General features: G+C 40.9%; 1 protein-coding gene across 2 annotated transcripts in view; it reads right to left on the bottom strand.

Annotated features, from left to right (window-relative positions):
- Nucleotides 1–5,169, bottom strand: part of ZNF516 (zinc finger protein 516) — a gene marked incomplete at its 5' end in the record, with an annotated part of 59,751 nt that extends 54,582 nt beyond the window's left edge. Inside the window, one exon of one of the 2 annotated variants that reach the window (XM_084306908.1) lies at nt 3,264–5,169. In XM_084306908.1, the coding sequence (XP_084163034.1) occupies nt 3,264–5,169 (1,906 nt within the window). The remainder of the gene's footprint in view (nt 1–3,263) is intronic. The other variant, XM_084306909.1, reaches the window with a different exon arrangement.
- Nucleotides 5,170–22,769: the final 17,600 nt, after the last annotated feature.

The raw sequence follows: 22,769 nt of genomic DNA, 5'->3' as shown, positions 1-22,769 counted from the left end.
TGGCAGGTATCACACACTACTCCACCTATGTGACACATGAAAATGATTACTTTTCTACTCTCCTTCCAATAAGACAGAAAGCAGTTTGTAACCAGCCAGCTTCCCCCTGGCAACTGATACGCTGGGTCTGCAAACACTGCTCTCATGCCTGAGAAATCATTATGTTACTCTACATACACAGCAGAGACAAATTACTGATGTGTTAAGAGTAAAGAAGTGGCTGCCCTAGAGGCTCTCAATCCCATTTCACATGCAAGGTACATTTCTTGCTTTTCTCCCAGTAAACCCTATCACTATTCCCCAGCTCCAGTCACCCTGTGCCTCAACATCTGCTGGCCCTAAGAGTCAGAGGTACTCAGAGGTACTTTGCCAGCTGCTAAGACACTGGGCAAGCCACCTACCACCCTGCGTGTCACCAGGGCTACTTAGATTATTAAGAGTTAAATGCACAAAGAGGTACATTCAGCTGAAACAAGACCAGAACATTCAATACCTGGTAGTATCAAGCTCCTTTTCTAACCTTGCATAACAAAGCAACTTGCCAAAATGTCAAATGGGGGGGGAGATGTGAAAGTAAAAAAAAATATATATATATATTATTTAAAATAATCTTACGAGTAACACGAGATTTTCCTGACCACAGTCTGAGTAAAAATAATACCATAGCTGACATGTCAGGAAGAGGAACTGAGAGCACGGTTTGCCCACCTCTGCTGGGGGCGGCTGCTGTCTGGAGCACTGGAGCTCTGCTCTCGCCAGAAATGGTTCACCAGCAAGAATAACTAAAACGAGCCACAGCAGAGAAGATCAAACCACAGCACTTCTAGGACAAAACAGACTTGAAGGCCACATCAGAACATCTGATTTTAACGGGAGCATACACAAGGGTGGAATTTGGCCTATATTCTGTAGACCTTATGTTTCTGTTAGTAGAGGAGGAAAAAAAAAAAAAGCCTCTCAAGTTAAAACAGCAATTTGCATAAGAGTAAAACTAATCCTACAGCTTGCTGGACAGAAGGGCAACAGTCCCCTTGGAAACTATGTAAGAGCAGTCTCAGTAAATGTGACACCAGAAAGAGAAAACTGAGAAACTTAAGTCTTGAATCTTGACCTACTGAAAACAAACACATAAAAAAACACCTTTCTTTTTAATTAAAAAGTCTTTGTCACTTGTTAAATATAAAACGCAGCAGCCACCCTCTCACCTAATCAATGCAAAATGCATCCCTTTTCCAAGTTGCTCCTTTATTTAGGCCGATCAGTTTGCTGCTTCTTTAATGCTCAGCAAAATAGATAAGAATCCATTTGGCACCCAAAGAAATGAGTTTCCTGGTGTTGGCTAGAGACAGTGGTTAATCCAGTCACCTTAATTCCTGTGAGAGAAATTGCTGTGCAACTTAAACTCTCACCTTTCATTCATGAGACAAAGGCTGAGCTTGAACCAAGGTAAGAACTGGGACAGAGAAAGAGATGAGACAGCTCTTCTTGTTAAAAATAAAGTACTGAATAGGGAGAGCATAGAAGAACAACTTTACTGTTTGAATATTGTGTGAAAAGTGTTCCAGTGTTTTCAGCCTGTCTCCAGAGAGATGGTTTTCCATCACAGCGGTTTCCATAAGGGCACTGGTACATTACACCGGTAAAACACAGCAGCCCCATTTAACTCCAGTGGAAGCTGCAGCTTTGTAACTACGTTTTGTGTCAACTGCATGGAGGTGTTTCAGGCAGCAGCTGAAGGATTTTCACACAAAGCAAGTACACTCCCATAAACAACTTTTTTAAAGGACCCAAATCCAACAAACTGTAGATGAGAAAGACAAATTTTGAAATTTTTAAATGTGCAAGTAATCACAGTGAAAATATTTCTCAACTTGTCACTAGGACTTTTCAGAGTTGTGCAATGGAGAAAAAAGCATTAACAAAGAAGGGGGGGGGAGATGGATGGTAGAGATGATTTCCTAGTTTAATTTAAATTTCTGTTCTACTGTGCATCCAATTTGTCCATGGAAGTCTTGATCCAAACTGTAGCAAAATCAAGTTTAGGACACTTCTTTTAAGTTTTAAGGACAAACAGGTGGGTTTCATCCCCTCTCATCCTCCCAGTTTCAGTCCTTTGGCTCTCTCTTCCCTCTAAGCCTACACATTGCAAGCCACATTGCCAAGCAGCACCGGCCCCCACTTCAGCTGTCCTACAAGCCTGAAAATTTTAGGAAAGAAACTTAATGACACAAAATATATCCAAGACTGCTTTATGAAAAATGTGTAATTAACACACAATCCTGGCAAGCATTGCGCTTTACTGTTGCAGGGTCTGTAGCCACTGGAGAAGTCACATTATAAAAAATCCACCCAAAAACATAGCTAATTAAGTATATCCACCCTCTTCAACAATGAAGACAAACAATTATGAAACAACAATGAAGACAATAAATTACTTCATTAGAGATAATCTTGAAAATTAGTTAAATTCTACAGATAAGGTTATTCTTCAGGAAAAAAAAAAATAAGGAACAAAAATAGGAGGAATATATTAATGCTTACCAAGCAAAACAAATAAACAAAAAACACACAAGGGTAGTAAGGAAAGAATGGTTAATATCACGTATTTAAAATGTGCTATAAAACAAATAATGGTGAACAACAAAAATCAGAAGAAGAAAAAAAGAAACAATACAAAAGTGCTTAATAGTGTTCTTTCAAATATTTACTTTGCTGCTATTTGGAGAATAATTTGTTCCATTTAGTAGTGTTGGGCTCAAAGGACCGCTTTAACCCAGAGAGATTAATTATAGCCCTTGGAGTTATAAACACAAGTTTGGGAAGCAAAGCAGAAGGGAGAGGAGAGAAATGACTCTCATGCTGGCAATTAATGACTTTATGCACTTTGGGGGCAACACCATGCAGTCTGCACCCTTACCACACCTGCATGCTAAAGGCAAGATAAGGTGCTGGGTGTCCATAAATCGGGGCAAAATAGCTCCTTAGATGTGCAGGGAGGACACCCCGTCCCTAGGGTAACAGTAGAGGTGACTGTTGCTACAGGTAACCAAGTTACTTCTCAAGAGTCCTTCGTTGAACCAAGTTTACCTGTACCTTCTGAACGTGTCCTCAGATCTCATTTTTATTACTTGCACCAGCAACAAAGAAATTGCCACGCTGAGACAAGGAGCAATGCACCTCCTGCCCGCTCCCTTTGCTCATTGCATGGGGACCACAGGTCCCAGCAGCCCTGAGAGAGCAGTGCCAGCCAGCAGCCATCTTACCTAATGATGGGTCAGCTGCTCCCTCCTCCGAGCTCTCCTCGGCCCCTTCCTCCCCCAAGCCAGAGGTGGCTGAGTCCTCTGGGGCGGACGCAGAACCAGGCGTGCTGGGCCCGCTGACGGAGCCCAAGTCCCCTTCCTCACTGCTGGAGCCATAGCGGTCGGGCTGGGTGGCCGTCCCCCCCTCACGGCAGCTCCTCCGCTCTTTGCGGTGCACCCGGGAGTGCAGCACCATTTGGTGGTAGGTGCGGAAGACCTTGCCGCACTCAAAGCACTCAGTGGACTTGTTCTGGGTCGCCCGCCTGCCCTGCCGCGAGGAGGGACGGTAGTCCAGGTCACCCTGGGCGAGCGGGCAGCTCTCCCCTGTCGGGGCACTGCTCGTCTTCTCTGGGCGCCCACTGGGACAACTCTTCTTCTTGGGGTTGCTGGAGGAGCTGGGCAAATCCTGCTCCCGCTTGCGCTTCTCCTGGTTGACGAGGATGTACTCCCTCTTATCCTTGTCATAAGTCACGTCCGCGTCCGCCAGGGCCTCATCCCACCCCACATACTTCACATACTCGGAGGGCTCTGCTACTTTTCCTTTGGTGGCCAGCTGCCAAGCCTGGTAGCTACTGACTGGATCCAGCTCGGCTACTCTTTTTCCAGTCTGTCCCCTTGTAACTCTATCCAGCCCTACAGATGGCCTTAGATTGAGACACTGCAAGAAAAACTGCTTTGTTACTGAGGGGCTCAGGCTCCCGTCAATTAAGCCTTCGGCTTTATCCCCGGTGCTGCTCCGCTGAGCCCGGTAGTGAACAGCATTATGCGCTTTTAGGCTTTCCATGTTTGTAAACAGATTTCCACACTTGGTGCAGACTTCGTACAAAGACAGGCCCGTCACAATCGTTTCCTCCTGTATCACGTCATTGATAGTGGCTATGAGCTCCAGCTCATTTTTCAGTTTGTTTTTGTTCCCAGCTTTCGGGCCGTGTGACTTCATGTGGTTTTTGAGAAACCAGGGCTCTTTGAATCTTCTGCCACAAATGTGGCAGCCGTGATCAAACGAGCCCCTGTGCTTTTTCATGTGAGCTTTCAGGAACCAGGTCTGACTGAAGGCCTGGCCGCAAACTTCACAAGGAAACTCACCGGCACTCAGCTCACTCTTGCAGTTCTCAGCATAGGCCTCCCCATTCGGGACCTGAGCAGTTATATGGTCCTTCTCTACATGATTTAATAATGTCTCCTCCCTCAAGGTCATGTAGCTACACAACCTGCACTTGAAAGGTTTGTGGACCTGGTGCAGGTGCTGCTCCAGGTCCTTCTTCCTTTCGAATTTGCTTTTGCAGAAGGTGCATGGATAAGCGGTTAGCTTGCCATCCTCCTCAGCAGGTGCCACCTCTGCGACCTCCTTCTTGCTGCTTCTCAACAAGATCTTGCTGCTGTCTACCTGAGCAGTGCCATTCAAGATCTTGTTGCAGGCAGATGTACTTTTGGTGGGACTGGTGCAGCCACCGAGACCCTCCGAAACACCCATCTCACCCAGCTGCGCCTCTCCCATCTCCACCTCGTGTCCCTGACTTAAAGTGCCTGTCCTGTGACTACGGATGTGGATCTTCAGGTTGCCCTTTTGGGAAGCTCTGTGATCGCAGTACGGACATTTGTAGGGCTTCTCACCCGTGTGCTTCCTCATGTGCTGAGATAAGGAGCTCTGAAAAGGGAAACTTTTACCGCAGATGCAGCAGCTGTGGCACATGGTCTTGTCAGCATCCATGTCGTTCTTGCTCAGCTTGCCTGGGCTGGAGGATCGCCGTAACTCCATTTCTGCCTCTCTGCCACGATCCATCTGTACTACTGCAACATTGGGTGAGAGGGGCAGGAGGACAGAAGCATGTCCGGCAGCAGAGGAGGGCTGGACTGCGTTTTCAATCATACGGTTCTGCAGGGAGACGTTTTACAGCTTCATTCTCAGGGTAACGTTTCTCCTTGCAGCTGCTCAAGAGAGTCCAAAGCACCGATTTATTTCAGTGTGTTCCGTTAGTGAATAGGATAGATCACCTGAAACAAGAATAAAATCACGTAAACATACAAAAATCATGTAAGTAGACTCTTTAAATATATTTAAGCCTGTTAATATTTTGACTTCAACAGTTTCTGTCACTCACACCAACATTCAAAAGCATACTGTACTAAAATTTATTTCACCAAAAAGCAGCAGCTTCTCTTTTCACTGATATTCTAGACTTCAATGTCAAGTATTCAAAGGATCATTAATAAACAAAATTCAAAAAGGAGCAACAGTGAAAAAAAAGAATTCATTTCCATACACTGACATCACATCATCTTAAAGAAACATGAACTTTAAAAATATTTTTGTTTTAAAACCAAGCAAAAGCAACTAAAAATACACCTTAAATGAGGAAAACATTTCTTGAGGGGGTTATTACACTTTAAATCTGTGGCTTTACCATCATGTGTAATTTCATGTAAAATACTTACTTGCCAAAGATAAAAGGCTTTCCTAGAGACTTTAGCAAATATCATATTCCTGCTGGCAACTGCATTACTTTGCGTCTCAGACAGTTCTGCTGTGCTTGATGTGGCATGCACAGAGCAGGCGCAGAGACTGCATACACTTACTACTTTGATTAAAGAGAAAACAAGAACGCAGAGTCTGACAAAACATTCTGTATAACTAGAAGTTATCTCCTGATGGATAACAAGGAAGAAAACTCCAAGTGTAATATTTAGTCTCCATCTTAAAGTAAACTGATAATGTGCTTAGGTATCAACTCATCTTAAAAGTGAGTGATTTATGTCAGCAAGCTATACAGGAAACCACAAGAATACCCACCTCAATGAAGAAGAATCTTAATCATAAACAAACAAAGTGAGAAGCAAACTTTGATTAAAAAACAACAACAACAACAACAACAAAAGATTAATAAAAGTTTAGAAGTATTTGTATCTTGCCACAATAAATTACAAGGGTCACTATATGCCTCAGCAATGCAAGATACAATGCACCAGCAATTCTCCACCTTGCATATGCCAAAAATCAATGGTTAGATTTTAATAGATGGCTTCTTTTCCAATTACCACAACTGTAAAACAAAATCCCCCCCCTTTCCTATGCTCATTAAGTACTACAAACAGCACACAACTAGATCAAACAATACTGCGTTCTCTAATAAACAAAACTGAGCTATTACTGCGTTTAGAAAACATTGCATGTTAAGATTTAGCTAAAAATACGGAGAACAATAACAAGACTGTATATTCACACACCCATCACTTGATATCTATGACTCAAAAAATAAAGAGCTGCAGATCTAAAATTGCAAATACTGAGGTTTCTCATAGTATTCACCTGTGTCTCTCCAATATGTAAATGAATAAATACAGTTTAACCACATCAACAGCATAAGCGTAACAAAAAGCAAGGTAAAACTGATGCAATGTTCATCTCAGTTACACATTATAGAATAATTTCATTATGTTTACGTTAATCTAGACCTCTTATTTGCTACAAAATCATTCATTTCTGGGTTTGATTTTCCGCATATCTAGTATCTGTACAGCACATTAAGAGCTATCTACAGCATCTAACCAAACAACCTTTTCCTCAGAGAGCTGATAGTAATATCTAAAACAGATGTATTACAAATGCAATCTCATTTCTTGAATGAAGCATTTTTATGTCATGACTGTATGACTAACGTATTAGTCCTTGGGAGGTAAAAAATAAAAAAAACACATCAGATCACAAATTCAGAAGTCCAAATATGCATGAAGTTACAAACAAGAGTATCTAAATTAATCCCTGAAATTTGTTACTCAAGACCAAGTTAAAGGGCAGCCTCACAACAAACGTCCTGAGTGGCAGCCACTAGAAGTTGTTGCTGTACCAGACAGTACAAACATGCAAAACAGCAAATAAAAAATGTGCTTTCCACGGCATATTGATGGATGAAACAAAGTAATATCTTCATTTATTTGACCCACAATCCAAGTCTGCCAAGTAGCAAACCACATTGTCTCATAATCAAAGACTTGACCTAAAATGTATTAAACAATAAAAAGAAACAGCAACTTTTTTCTTTTCTGTTTTTGTTTTGTTGGTTTTTTTTTGCATTTAACACTACAGTATACTTGGACAAGCAGCAGCTGCTTCTGAAATGTTCTGCACCAGTGTAGAGCAGGGGAAAAAAAAAAAAGCCAATAAGCCTTGGGGACAGATCGTTCTGGGTATTTTAGATAGTATTTTCTACATTCTGCATTTTCTGTACCAGCGAGTAAGCTTACTTAAGCTTACTTAACTGTAAGCTTGTACAGTACTTTTAAAATAGGACCTACATTTTTTGTTTAATTCAACTTTCTATAGTGCTTCCTGTCCTAACATTCAGAAGAGTTTTAAGAGCCAAACTTAGTCAGATGAGAATGTTGCAAGCAGCAGTTCAGGCACATATAAATCCCAAGCTTTAGAGTCCCTTTGTTTGCTTGGCTACAGCTTTCCTATGCTTAGTCCTGACATATTTCACTTCAATTATTCATAGCATTTTCATTAATGAAGCTTCGTTACGAAAACAAGAATATGAAGAAAGCACTACTTGTGAGAGAGATCCAGCCACTCACAGGAGATTCCTCATGCCCTATATTCAATTAGGCCTGAGGGGGAAAAATAAGTCAGAGCTAAAAAATAAATAAATAAACACCAAATGATTTCATTAATCTAAAATACTTAATGGAAATGTATCATCTTCACCATAATATTCTGAGAAAAATGGTTCAGCTTTGTTACTTTAGCTTGGCCTGCACACTGCGATTTATAACTTAAGGAGTTGAAATAAAGTATTCCTGGTTTTGAACTGTTTGAATTCATATGCATTTAAAACCAGCAGAATTTCAAGTCTGATCTTCCACAGATAGAAATTCCTGGGGGAGGATGAATGTTCACCAAATCCGAGTCTTCTTTACGCAGTACGTGTAGGCCTGCTTTAGGCTTTGGCAAACTGACTGACAGCCGTCCAGGAGCAGCTCACAACTCCCTCCTCACATCCTTTGAGTGTCACTTAGAAGTAATTCTCTTAGAGGGGATCTTTGCACAACAACAAAGCTGGTGTTCGTTGGAAGGGAAACAAGCAGCAAATACTAAATAAAAATGACAACTTTGAAAACTGCTTCCATTCCGGAGACTGAACATACAAAACAAGGAAAACAACAACAAAGAATTCTAACAATTTTAGCTTAGGAACGTCCACCTTCGTTATCGGACAATTATTTCAACAACATCAAAAATGGCACAAGAGATGACAGATGTCACCTCGTAAACCAAACCACACTATTTAGTCCTTTGCAACAAGTAAATTTTACAATGTCTTTTTTTTTTTTTTTTTTTTTTTCTCCTTTCTTTCTGGCTGACTGCAGTGATAAAGATATTTGGACATAATTATGAATTTGGAAGTATTCTGAGATAATGCTCTTTCAGCACACATGGAATCCGGCCACCTCCAGCTACCCTAAGGCTAACTAAAAATGCATGAAGTAATTTCAGGTGGTAACTGATAACCTTTCATCACTGTGGTCCAAGTTCAGCCTGCAGTTTCTCAGCTTTAGGTTGTCACACACAATTCAGAGCAGAGTTGCATCAAGCCTGCAGATTTCTCTCAGGCTGCCAAGGTATGGAGATCCCTACAGGCACAAGCCGTAAGGAAATGTAAATCGATTCTATTTCAAACATGTAGGCACCAAAATGTCTAACAAGCTCCGATTTAAAAAAAACGACATTGGAAAGAGTTTTTGGCTTGAGGGAAAAGGCATTTGGCCAAAGCCAACCTGCTGCCACAAGGGAGTCCCAGTATCACCCACAGCTTCCCCAAGAGACCATTAGACCCTGCCAGCACTGCAGCAGGTATACTCAGCTGTATTGCCCTTGTGGCTGCTGCAAGACCTTCACATTACTTGTAAAGTGAGGCACACAGGTAAAAGTGCAGGGAGCAGTGGTTTAAATAAAATGGGAGCACTCTGCAATACCTGATACTCTACTCTTTATGTCACTTGTACGTTCTGGAAGAGGATGAGATAGGCTGTGCCCCCACAGCTGGCTACACAGACCCCTCTTAAAGCCTTTCTGTGCCACTCAGAAAAAATACAACACAAGAGATACCACACTGAAAACGTAACTGCAAATTCATTTCTGTCATATACTTGCATAAAAATATCTTGTTCGGTGTAGATGGAAAAAAACTTTGGATAAAATTATTCCCATTCCAGCATTCAGAAAACTATAAAGTCTTTGTTTTTCCTCAATTTAACTTGACTTTAAAAACAATATTGCATGGGCTGGAGTGGCAGGATGAGAGAACTTTTCAATAGGTAATAAACAAGAATATACAATTTAGGAAGCCTCACAGACCTTTTCAAATAGCAACATGTATATTTTGAAATCAAATGCTTTCTGTTTGGGTCTAAATATTTCAAGTCACATCTACAGTGCATAAATGCACTGTAGAAATATTGCTCTTCTCATCTCCAAGAGGCTTGAATATGCACTCCAATCACTCCATCATGCTCCTCTGCCAAAAGGAACAGTGACTTAAAAAAAAAAAAAAAAAAAAAAAAAACACACACACATCATTGTGAGGTGTGATCTTGTGGAAGAAAATATCTTGCTGAAATTCTTTCTAGATGATGCAATGATACTGCAGGCAGACATCTAGGTGAATTTGAGAAAGCTGTATCTTTCAAAGAACAGCAGCCTGGAGACCAACTCTCTCCAGATTTGAGGAGGCTCGGATTGCCCCCAAGTCAGAGAAACTTTGCTGTTCACAGTAAGGCACTAGAAGACAGCTAAGTGGAGAAAAAGAGCGGATGAAAGGTTTTACGGCTGCCTTGCAAGCCTTCACACTCACTGAATTGCAGACACCTTTCTCCTCCTCCATATTTTCTCTTCAAGCTTCAGAGCCACTGCTCTCCACAAATGTACTCCTTAGTATATCTGAGTGCCCTCTTCCTCTCTTTGTGAGGAGACGTGGCTCCTTCTCTCAACACCCAGAGTCACTGGTCCACAGCCTTATCAAAGATCTGATCTTGACATCCCCATTTAGGCTCCCATCCTACAGAGATGACTCTTATGGACCAATCACTTGTCTATAGACTGCATTGAGCTGGTAACTGCCTTTTATATACCTTTATATCTACCATTGTCTTGAAATAATCAGCCCACCCTTAAATTTACAAAAAATCCCAGTGTCCACTGACCTGGAGAATAAACTTGTCCTTAGGTAAATGCAACATAGCTCAGAACTGATTTTTTTGGCAGTAATCCAAACTAATCCAGGAAAAAAAAAAAAAAAAAAAAAAAAAAAGTTATCAGAAAATCCAGAGCCAGTTATGGAAGAAGATTTTGTAATTTTCAAATGTACTCAATTATTACAAACAGTCATCTTAACAACAGACCTCCTGAAGTTTGTTTAAGCCTGCCAAAACTGACACGAGGACTGGAAAGGAAAAATAAAAAGCTCCTGGAAAAATGCAGAATTTCTATTAGCCTAAATTTATTTCAGCTGATGTTTTAGAAAATCCTTAAGCAGCATTTTGCAATACTTTTTGTTTAATCATTTTAAACCAGCCTTTCTCTGCAGCGGAGGAAGCTGCTCCCGCTTAAGAAGTTTGCCATTTGAACAGTCAAACATTATTTTGAGCTTCTCTGACTGCATCGTATGTTTTCGTGTCTTTCTCCTTCCATGAGCTAATGACATTTTGCAGCAGGCTCCAAACTGGCAGCCAGGGCTGCAAAAGCAGAGTCCGGCCTTTCTGAATCAATGCCGCACCCTTAGCAAGGGAACGAATCCACTGGAATAGAGATAAAAAAACACCAAGGCTGAAAAAGCTCGAGGTAGGCATCTGCAGGGAGGTGACCTCTCTCGAAACCAAGCCAGCAAGACAATAGGAACAGCATAACCCAGTTTTTTGGTTGGTCCTACAGAAGCAGTTCAGGAGCGCGGGGGGCAGGGGAGGGATTGCTCTGCACTGCTCCGGGGTTTGTGGAGAAACACAGAGCTGTCACCCACTCAGTACATATTTTGTGTTTTAGTGTACTGTGCGTGTTTGTCTTCTGGAGACAAAGCAATGCGCTTTATTAGTTACACTGTAGTATTACGAGCAAGGAATTAAAATATATCATTAACATCCAGGACAAGCTTTATCTTGCTAGCAAAACAAAGGGGCCATTCTCTGAACAAATTGAGGGGGAAAATCCCATAATGACAATGAAGAGTTCCTCTCCCTAAAAACGGCGCTGTACAAGATTAACAATTACGGGCTTATATCCTACAGACTGGGTTTGCGAATAGCTGCATGAAGTGATGCATTCACTATTGGGAGAGTAAGTACCATTGATGACAAGGCCTTGGGGCTTCTGCTGTTCTCAGACCAATCAATAATCCATTATGAACAAACTACATTTCCACTCTAATATGAAGAAATGAATAAAAGGGAACCAGTATCAGCAGTACTTTCATGGAACAAAAACAACAACGCAGAAATCACAAAATGCCACCATCACAAGGCTTAATCTAGTGGTGATATGTAACACTGACACAACCACCCACAATAACCCTTTATTTTAAAGCAGTTGTAGAAGACCACCACATTCTAGTCCAAAATAAAAAGCTTATTTTAAAGGCAAGATTCTTTCAAGACTAGTTACTCTGGCTGCAGGACAAAACAAAAAAGCAACATTAATCTTGCAAGGCAAGGAGGAGAAAATGAACCAACTTCATTCAAATAACTATCAGTTTGTTTCAAACTATTTTCTAATGCAACATAAATAAGAACTTCTAATTAGAAATAACTGTCCAAATGTGACTGGTCAACCATAACAAGACTTTATTGCAGCAGCTGTGTTACCATCCAGACAAGAAGCCCTTAAATTGTTGTCCTCCCATTGTTATGGTCACATTCAATAATATAATGAAGAAGGGATCCATTTAAATAGCAAAACCATAGCAAACTTCAGCATCCTCAAATTCCTACCTAGGTATCTCAACACAACACCAGAAGGTAGGGAGAGGTGAAAAGCTCCCCTGAAAAATGACAGATAAGGAATTAAAAAAAAAAAAAAAAAAAAAAGTAAAAAGTAAAAATGAAGGAAAAACGTTACTGACTTTTGGTGGGGTAACAGTAAATTAGATCCAAAGGAAACACTGAGACCAATACTATTAATGTATAAGTCAGTCTATGTCCTTTTTCTGAAATATAAAGACTAGTAGTTAAAGTTGACCTTGCAGGGTAGGGGGCTGGGGGGAATGAATACACAATGTGATTATTGATCAGCCCTAGAAAAGCCAAGAACTGAACTAGTGCAGATGTGATTTTTTCTTTTCCTAGGGTCATTAATGATATATGTTGGAAAGTCAAAAGCTTTTATTTCGACATGCTGCAATACCATTGCTAATTCTGAATACGAGCCTCATTTTAAATTAGAGCAAATTTTAACAAAATAAAAATATAAATTAATGCATCCATTGTACTTTAATTTAACAATAATGTTCTCTTATTTGGCCACATACACCAAGTGAGTTACTTTAGTGTCTTAGCATTTTCAAGTACTAAAAATTAAAAAGTTGAAGAAACGTTCACAATTCTGACAGCATCAAAATATACACAAGGCATTTCCAAATATAAGCAAAGTCACCTCAATACCGTATATTACCTCCTTATTCAAATCGATGGCATTGATGCTGTCCATTCATGCACGTCCATGGAGATGCACACATGTATGTGTAGCACAGTACCTTCCCAGCATCCAACAGTGCTTTTATATTTAATGATCTTGTTAGGGTTTCCACCGCAAACCAATTTGCAGGGAGTTGCAACATGGCCATTTTAAATCTGCAGCATGGGGGCTGATTTCCAACTGTATAGGCAGGGCATTTTCCTGCCAATATGCTCCATTATGTTCTGCTCAGTTTCTATCTTAAAACGGGGGGTAAAAAATAAAATAAATAAATAAATAAATATATGCTTTTATTTGCAGCATCATGACAAGAAAATATTTACTTTTATTATATTTGCATTATCTGCAGAAGAATGGGGACTGGATCATCAGCTGGCATAACCTGCTGGTACACCGCACACACACACACCTCCTTTCACCCTCTTTCATCTGTCCCATCAATGCAAGCCCCATACAAACCACATCCCCGGCTGCTGGAAGCACACACGGTGCCATGAGATCAATTTATATCAAATGAGAAGCCATACCATTAGCTAAAATTGGAATGCCTTCGTGCTGTGTAAATCAAGTCCTGAATGCAAGAAAAACATGTGTGTAATTAAAAGTAAACATGCTGAATTGCAGATTTCCTACCCCAGCAAAAGTACATGAAGAACCTTGTCCTAAGTGCCCCAATTCTTCCCTCTCACAATTACACCAAGAAGGCACAAACTTCAGTGCTGTAGAACATGCATACAGCACAGGAATGGCTTATCCATAGCAGACCTTGAATGCAAAAAGCTGTGTTTTTAATACAAAGCAAATTTATTAGATACAGCTAGGTGTTCAGCAGGTCAATGGGAGGTAAAGATTATTTCTACGGTACATGGCTATGAAATAGGCTGTGTGGAGAATTAAGAAATTCAAGGTAATAAATCGGTTTCTCTTATACCTAATATATCCTACTGCTCAAATTACTACAGTAAAATCATTACCTTATAAATATAAGTGTTGCCAAGCGTTAACCTGTTAACAGATTTAGAATTACAGCACTGTTATTTGATTAACTATTAAAGCCTTAGTGTAATAAAAGAATAATAATTCTGAACACCAGTAAGTTGTTTGCTTACTTTTTCCCCCTGCAGAGTATTATCTCTTTTCAAAGTCCCATTTTCAAGAGAGCTTAAAAAATAAAAATAAAAATAAATAAAAAACAAAAACACCCACAAAAACAACACAAGAGTACAGAGAAATGGGGGGCAGGGGAAGGAGAAGAACTGTGCCCTGAAATACAAGGAGGGATAATTATATGCAGTAAGCCATAAAAGCATTCTGTTAAACATTACCTTTGGAGGTAGCACAGTTTAGCACTGAAAAGTGACACAAAGCTCACAAAACACACAACATAGAAAACTCATTTTCAGTTGTTGGGTTACTTTATTTTATAGATAGTATTTTCCTGTAAGGTCTTGCAAAGCACTAAACAGAATGAACTAGCTCTATTTTAGGAAGCTTTCTTAAACATTTAAGAACTTAAGCAGGTAATCAAGACGTTCAATCACAGTTTTTCCATTCTCTGCAACATTTCTGAATGTCAAGCACGCAGGCTATGCCCACGCCAGGACACAGACACTGCCATCAGAGATCCCAAACCAGTGAAGGTGGAGTCTGGCTCATACCAGATGAGACTCCGGACCCAGTGTGTTACTGAAACTGCACACAGCTTTGGCTCAGCAAAACCACCCCCAACGCAGAACAGGACAGCACTGAAGGCAAATCTGCCTTCAGATATCCAGTGCCTTGGAAATATTTTGATTTCATTTTCTTTTCACTAACATACACAGTACCACTGAAGATCACTTAATCCACGATTTGTGATGATGAGCTTATTTAAGACTTGGTAATAAGCCAGAAGACTGCTGGTAGTTTAAGTGAGAGCTCACAACTTTCTAAGTTCACCAGCAGATTTAAAGACCAGAAGATGTCTGCTGTTGTTTCACTACTCCATAAATTAATTTTAGAGAGTTTTCTGTAGTTCTCATTGTTAAGATCTACTTCCATTATGTATGTGATAAATCCAACTGTGAAATACACTGAGCCTTGCACTGGCCTGTCACTGTCAGCACAGGAAAGGAAACAGGTACAGCTAGCATAACAAAAGCGATGTTACCATAAAACATGAGTTGACTTACACAGCAGGGTAACTATTTTTCCCCTCTTTTTACTATTTCATTTTTTAAACACAATGGGAAGAAAGCAATAGCCCCGTATGCCAAATGAATACAAAGCATGAGATGACTTTTTCTGGATTTCAAAGCTCCCAGCCAGGAGAAGAGAAACTGAACCCAAAATCAAATCTTTCAGCTGTCAGTTGGCCAGGCTTATTTTGGTCTGAAGTGCTGAACTATCTCTGTGGAACATCACTGCAATGTATCACACAGAGACAAACAGATTCCATGCATTGCTTATAAATATGATTTCAAGGCCCATTTTACCAACCCTGTTAACTTTGCTCTCATTACTGCACAATGTAAGGCATGCTTCAGATTTTGGCAGGTCAGTACATTGTGGATATCATAAGATAAACCCTGACAACTCTGTTCAGGGCTACTCCGCCTTCCTTACATAAATAGGTACAGATACCTCCTCTTACCTTGCCATTTAACCAAAGACTATGAATCACTGGGCCAATCCCTCACATACAACACATGTGTAATTTCCCCCAAAATCCAGACAGATAATGATTTACCCAAGTGCACTAAGTGATTCCATGTTGCATCCTACATAAAAGAAAAGGGTCTAGATGGACATCCATCCCCTGAACCAACCCTGAGCTCATTGCTAGCCTTCTCTGGCAAGATTTTTCTGCAGCAGTATGAACAGGAAGGCAGACCAGTGCCCTAACATCAGAGAAAAGCAAAGGAACAAAAACCACCCCTAACTTAGAAAGTCTCATGAAACCTTTGTGTGCAAATGCTGAGGAACTACCAGAGAGAAGAAACAAAAACAACAAAAAAAATCTGAAATTATCACTCAAAATATAGCAAGCAAACAAGACTGCAGGGAAGAAAAAAAAAAAAAAAAAAAAAGGTCTACTGCACAGGCTGTTACTAGTTTGCTTACTTTTAGATATGCTACAACTTCCAAGACAGATCTATCGACTGGTAAAACAAACATGAACCGCACACACCCTAAGGCACACAAAACATGAATTTGTTTGCATCTCTAGATATTATAGTTAGACTTTATCCTTTCAAACAACTGCGGCTACTTAACACACAGCCACAAACACCCTCTGTGACAGAGAAGTCAACCTAATGTTATCCCTACACATGCTTCACTTCACCTTCCACCTCAGTGTATGCCCACACCATCTCACTCGTGCACACACACCAAACTTTGGTGGCTCTGACCTCCTTAATTCCCCTCTCCCACCCAGCTCCACCTGGCCTTCGTCACCTGCAATGCCTCCAAGCCTGAACTATCCACATGCGCTGCCTACCTGGCCAGGCTGTCAAATCCCTTCTGGATCATCTGCATGCAGCTTCCATGCTCTTTACCTCTCCCAAGCCACCACCATCCTGCTGACATAGTTTAAAGGTCACTTTTCCCCACCTCTCTCTTTCTGTCTGCTCAGCCTTCAGCCTCTGCTTTCTCAGTTCTCCTTAGCACTTCTGCTTCTTCCAAAAGTACCTCCTCCTCCTCTTCTCTCTCTCAAACCTGTTTGGGCCCTTTGTGACTAATTCTTCCATTTGGGCTCTCCCTCTCTTACACAGCTTCAGTCCTGGCTCACTGGCTATCCATTTGCAAGGTCATTTCAGCCTCCACAGTCACAGCCTCCAGGCACACAGCCTCCTTCCTTCCTTTCGCCTTTCCCCTTCCTCCCTCCTTTCCCCTTTCACAGACTCCTCTCTGTGGGTGCTGTCTCCCTGCGAATGCTCTGCCAGCCATTTCAAACTCAATATTTAAAAACTCACTAAACATCTCCCCTTTGTTCCTCCTCTACAATTGTTTAGGACAGTAATGCATTACCACTCCATGCATTCATCACTGCCTTGCTGTACCTCTTCTGAACATACAGGGCCTCTGGAATCCTTCTTGTCCCTTCTGTCCTCTTCCCTAGAAGACACCCATTCTCCAGGCATTTCTGCCTTCAGTTACTACAGAAGGGTCTCCAGCCACCTAGCTCATAACTTGTTCCCCTCTGGTCTATTCAAGTAACACTGGTACTAACAGCACCATACCCTCCCAAATATCAAAGGATGCCAAAACCCAGGTCAAATATCTTGTGCCATTCATCTCAAGTTCAAGTGTCATTCACCTCCTTCAGGGACCTTCACAGTTCTACCCTATTTTCTTTTCCCTGGGCAGTGATTCATTTTCCCTAATGTATCTTTTGTATCCTTTCCCCTCGTGTGACTTTGTGTCACAACATTGCACTTAGAACCAGTTTTCCCATTATTTTTTATTCATCCTTAAAAACATTTTCCATAAATGATTCAAAATGATTTTCCAAAATGAAATCCATCACTCGGTGTTGTTTATTTCCACGAATGCGTAATACGTACAGCATATATTACATGTTCTAATTGGTGTGTATATTCCTCAAGGCAGGGACTTGAAATCTTTTATACATACTCTTTTATACACTTTTATACAGTGCCAAGTGTTCTTACTTCAAATAATTTCTAAGAGCAAATCATCACTATAAAGTCAAGCTTTTTCTTTCAAAGAGGCAAAGTCTCTCTTTCATCAACAGACACAGCTAAAAGCAGAGAAACAAAGATTCATTTCCGTGACCCCCAAAAGTAAACTAATCCCCTCTGTTGTCTACCCGGAATTTGTCTCTTATTGAGCCTCCATTGACCATCAGGTACTGAAGAAACGAGCAAAGCATAAATCAAGAGTCACTGCTCTTAATTCTTCCCTCCACACTTACATGGCTCTCTCTGCCCAACTTCATGGCTCTTCTTAGGCTCTCCTGCGGCACCCAGGCTGACGTGAAGCAACTGATGCTTTCCTGAAGCACCCTACTAGCCATCTCTTGCAGGGAACTCAAACATCTCACTTCATTGCCTAAGACATAAGTTTCCAGCCAGTATCACCCATTTACATGGTAACAACAACAAGCAAGAAGCATCATAACAAACAAGTGCCCTGCACCAAAGGAAACGCTTTTCTCTCCACTTCTTCAAATCACAAGCAACTGGAAGTTGGTTTTGCAGGATATTAAACTAAGATCTAGGATGCCCAGCAGTGAGTCTCACATCAGTGAGATATTCTTCTTAAAGGTGTTTGTCTCTTTCTATAACTAGGACTACAACTCTGATCTAAAGGCTTTCCAAAACAAGTTTACTCCAGCATGTACACGCTGATTCATATTACACATTTCACTGTTCTGCAAGTACAAATACTCCTTTACTCTTTCAGGCAATGCTTAGATGCATCGATTTTCCATCCAAGAAGTACGGTGTAACTGTGACTCTTCAACTCCGAGAGTAGAATTTGAGCCACGCTGCTAAATCCTTAAACCTGTTACACAACAAATAAGCGTGGATTACTGCCCGACTGACTCATTGTGGGATGTTTGGGGATTCTGTTCCTAACACACAAATGTAGTTTGTCTTAGCCACATACACACAGACCATCCTCCTACTTTCTGCTACATATCTTCTGATCGCTTCCACTTCTCTGCGTGTCACATTTATTACTCACCTATTCCTTCTTAATATACATGCATGCCTTAGAGAGTGCTAAATAATTGTGATGTAACAGCACAGTATTATACTTGCTCTGTATATAAATGACTGCTTGCACTACAGTTACTTGACACTTCTTACTATCAGAACAAACCATTTATAGCCATACATAATCTTTAGTACTCCATGGCTACTTTACTTTCAGTGCTGAACACAGAGCATACAAATAAAAAGGGAGCAATCTCCACTGAAATGAAGAGGTTTTTATATCAGTAGAAATACCAAGCAAAACTACAGAAAATGCCTGACTAAAAGCACATTTTTAGGTAGATGTAATCTAATTTTGGCAAGTCTACAATACTCAGCTACATTGTTTGCTAATACTTTGTAGAGGATTTTGGATTTTAGCAGGTTTAGATAAGCACTCCCGTATTTACTTCCTTAGGTAATGGGTACTTTTATCAAAGTCACTGCTTATAATCTGAAGAGAAGATTTCCTTGCAAGAAAAAACTTTTTTTTTTTTTTCAAGAAAAAGTTAGTCTTAAAACTTAACTAATGCTAAAAAGTAAAACAGAACACATTCTTGATGTAAAAATATACGTCCCATTATTGCTACTATGTACAGAGTCACAAGTATAGTACCTTATCTAATATCATTTACTTCCTAAACATAAAGAAGCTTCTTAACATGTATCAGGCTTTTAATCAAGTAGGGCAATTTGTTCTGACATCACACTCTTAAAATACAGCTTTACTACTAAATGCTATATTTCATTCCTCATTCTATTACACTTCTCTACTGATAGGTTTTTGAGTACCTCCTGAACTTCCCACATGTGATTAATTCAATTAACAAATGAAGACAAGGTGTCACTTAAAAACACTATCCAGAAAACAAGGTATGTTTAAAACCTGCACATAAAGTACAATAAAGATTGTGATTATAGTACTGCCAACTCAAAGCACTAAACCTCATGAGTCAAGCACTCAAATCATGAGATATCCAAAGACTTAGGAGAGGTTTTTAAATATAATATAGCTGTGGATTCTTTTATTTGCCTTTTGAGTTGTTACAGTACACTCAGTCAAGTCTCAAGCTTCTTCCAACAACTGTGAAGCATAGGAATTTACTACTGTGTTTTGGATGCTTACATCTTTTGTTTTGCAGTCACCAGGCTGCAGAAAAAGCACCTTTGGGAAACAATCTCCATCCCTTCTATTGACAAAATCGTAAGTAGAAACATGACAACTGAAGTAGACAGACATGGTATCCCCTTCTCCATCCATTTCACCCTTAAAACTCTCCTGAGAAGGCTACAGCAGCTCTCCTATAAGCATCTAATGCTGGGTGACAGAATAATCCCTCCATGTATTCATTCAGTAGAGGTCAGATGTACAAAGCATACATAGCTGCCACTTACTTCATAAGATTTGCGTCAAAAAAAAGCCTAAGAATACAAACTATTTTATTTCTGTTTGGGGAAAAAGAAAGAAAGAAAGAAAAAAAAAAAAGTACTTGATTTAGGTATTGAATGTAAGTTCAATATAAGTTCATAAATATTTTCTTCCATAATGCTTTTGACTACACTTAACAAAATTAAGAACAGTAAAGATAAAATACAGTGTTAAAAATATCTTAATTTGAAGAGTTTGTATAACCAAGAAAAATTAAGGATACTCAATGACAGACATCCAGTGTCACATTCTCCCTGGCCCCAGCCACTCCTCCTACAAGACACAAGTCCTTTGTCATATCTGCCAGGTGCCTTGCAGTGTGAATGCAGCACAGACATCGCAAAACCTTGAAAGATAATAAATATAACTTGATCTCTTCTCAGAATCTCTCTCATAAACTATAACCTGGAATATAAATAGAATAGATGGTGATAATACCATCAGAAGATAGGACAGCACTAAGGGTAACACTAAGATAAGCCCCACAGTGTCTCACTGGGTTTGTCATTTGCAAAACTAGTTTCTCATAGGTACAGCTAGTGCCTCATAGGTATTCTTGTAGGTATCTGCTAGTGCCACAGCCAGTGAGAGTGAAAGGATTGGGTTGTTTTGATCCAAATTACTATGTATCTTGTGAAAGACACGTCAGCAGGCCAACTCACTGAGATGCACCAATGATGTTAAAAAAGAAAGGATGGACTAGCATCTATTTGATCGTTTTATTCGCTAGCAATATTACCTTGGACTAGCATCTATTTCACCATCTTATTCACTAGCAATATCAACAATGTCAAACTTGTGCAGATGAGGCTGCTAACTATAGACGTGAGGTACAAATGAGTGCTGATCTCATGCTGCTACCTTTGTGCCTCTGAGATGACTGTGTGTCCTAAGGATCAGCCTATGGAGCAGTGTCTGGCCAGCTCAAAAACTGCTCCAGCCCTTCAGCAGCTGCTTGCAAGAGCCAGGTACTTCAGGTCTACTGCCAACAAGTGGCAGCCCCCTAGCTACACCCATTATCTCACTCAAATGTGCCTACAAAAGGCTTCTCACAGGGACACATTCAAGGGGTAGCCCTGGGGCAGCACGGTACCTCTTGCATGGGGGAAGTCTTCTCTGGGATCCTCTTCCTGACAGTTTTATATAGCTCTTTTATTCCACAAGGACCTCTCACCTCAGGGCTAGCAAGAAAGATCGCCAGCTCACAGGAGGTTTAGGCACACTCAAAGCTGTTTTTGTTACAAGCTATGAGTCAAACTCCGATCTGAGTCACATGGGTGTCAATCCGGATTTACTGCACTGACTTCAGCGCAGTCACTGCACGCTTAGGCCCACACAAGAAAGGAGATGTCAGCCCTTCGCTTTTAAGTACCAGGCTGCCATTTTATCTTCCTCACACTTCTGGAATTGCTTCCTTTCGCATCAGCAGAGGGCAAAACTTCTTTTTAAACCCAGACCAAGTCTACTATATGAAAATCAACTGGAAAGCAAGGCACCTAAGATTTTAAGAAAGCTCTCCATTTGCTTAGCATCACCACCACCTGACTGGTTCAAATGATGAACAGAAGGAAATGAACAACTTCATGCAAAAGAATCCTACTGAGGGCTCCACTTCTTCAAAAAGACAGACACAACCTTTAGCTTAGGAAGTCACTAAACTGAAAACTGGTCAAAACTGTACCCCAGGAGGGCTTGTCACCAAAGGCTCGTCCCATTATCTCATGCTTTTTCCCAAGCATTGGACACAGAGCACCGTCTAAGGGAGGATGCTGCAGAACTTGAACCTTCATCTTGAGCCAGTTCAGACCTTCTGATGTTCTCATGGCTATTAATACCAAACCTTAACCCATCTGCTGCTGCACAAGATTAGGCTGTAGGACTCCCTGTGCTCAGATCTTACAGCCCAGCCACCTCCAGTTTAAGGGTGGGGAAGTTGCTTTTATGTGACCGCAGAATTTCAGGCCAAGCCTTATCTTTAACAGCGAGTTGCAAAACAGCAAGTGCTGCAACCACCCAGCACACGCCGAGCATCTCAGGCGGCACGGTGGGAGTACACCTACCCAAGGTGAAGCTGACTCCATTTCCCTCCTTTTTATGAACATATGGGAGAGGTCACCAGTCTCCAGGAAAGCTGACACCACCACTTCCAACCTGGGAAGACAAACAGCACCGGTTCCCCGGAACATAAAGAACTGCTCTGAAAAGCAAGCACGCCTCCTCCCACTGTGAATGCTACCTGGTGTGTGTCTGTGTCACAGCTTCCCATCGCACAGCAGCACCGACCACTTAATTGCTGCAAGCCAGATACCACTGCAGCTACATAACAAACTAGTTGCATCTCAATCAGGTGGATTCAGTGACAAACCCAAGTCAAGTGTCTTCTAGCCGAAGGGGAGGAGGAAAAATCAAGGAAAAAGACATACATAATTAATCACATGGATTTTGCTTGCTTAAGCAACGTAATTTGAAAAGATGTAAATTTTAGAAGGCTTCAATACCCAACACCATCCAATTTCTTGAGTGAATGGTGTACTGCTAGGAAGAAACAGAGGACACTATTAGCGTATTTACCGCCACACAGCGACCTCCAGAGCTTTCACTGCAAGACCAGAAGTTTCTCTGTTTGATACAGTGAAACTCATCTGTAGAGATGTTGTGGC

This window comes from Netta rufina (assembly GCF_964035555.1).
Source record: "Netta rufina genome assembly, chromosome: 2".
NCBI classification, from domain to species: domain Eukaryota; kingdom Metazoa; phylum Chordata; class Aves; order Anseriformes; family Anatidae; genus Netta; species Netta rufina.
The sequence above is the reverse complement of the archived record's forward strand: the minus strand, read 5'-3'. Positions and strand labels throughout refer to the sequence as shown.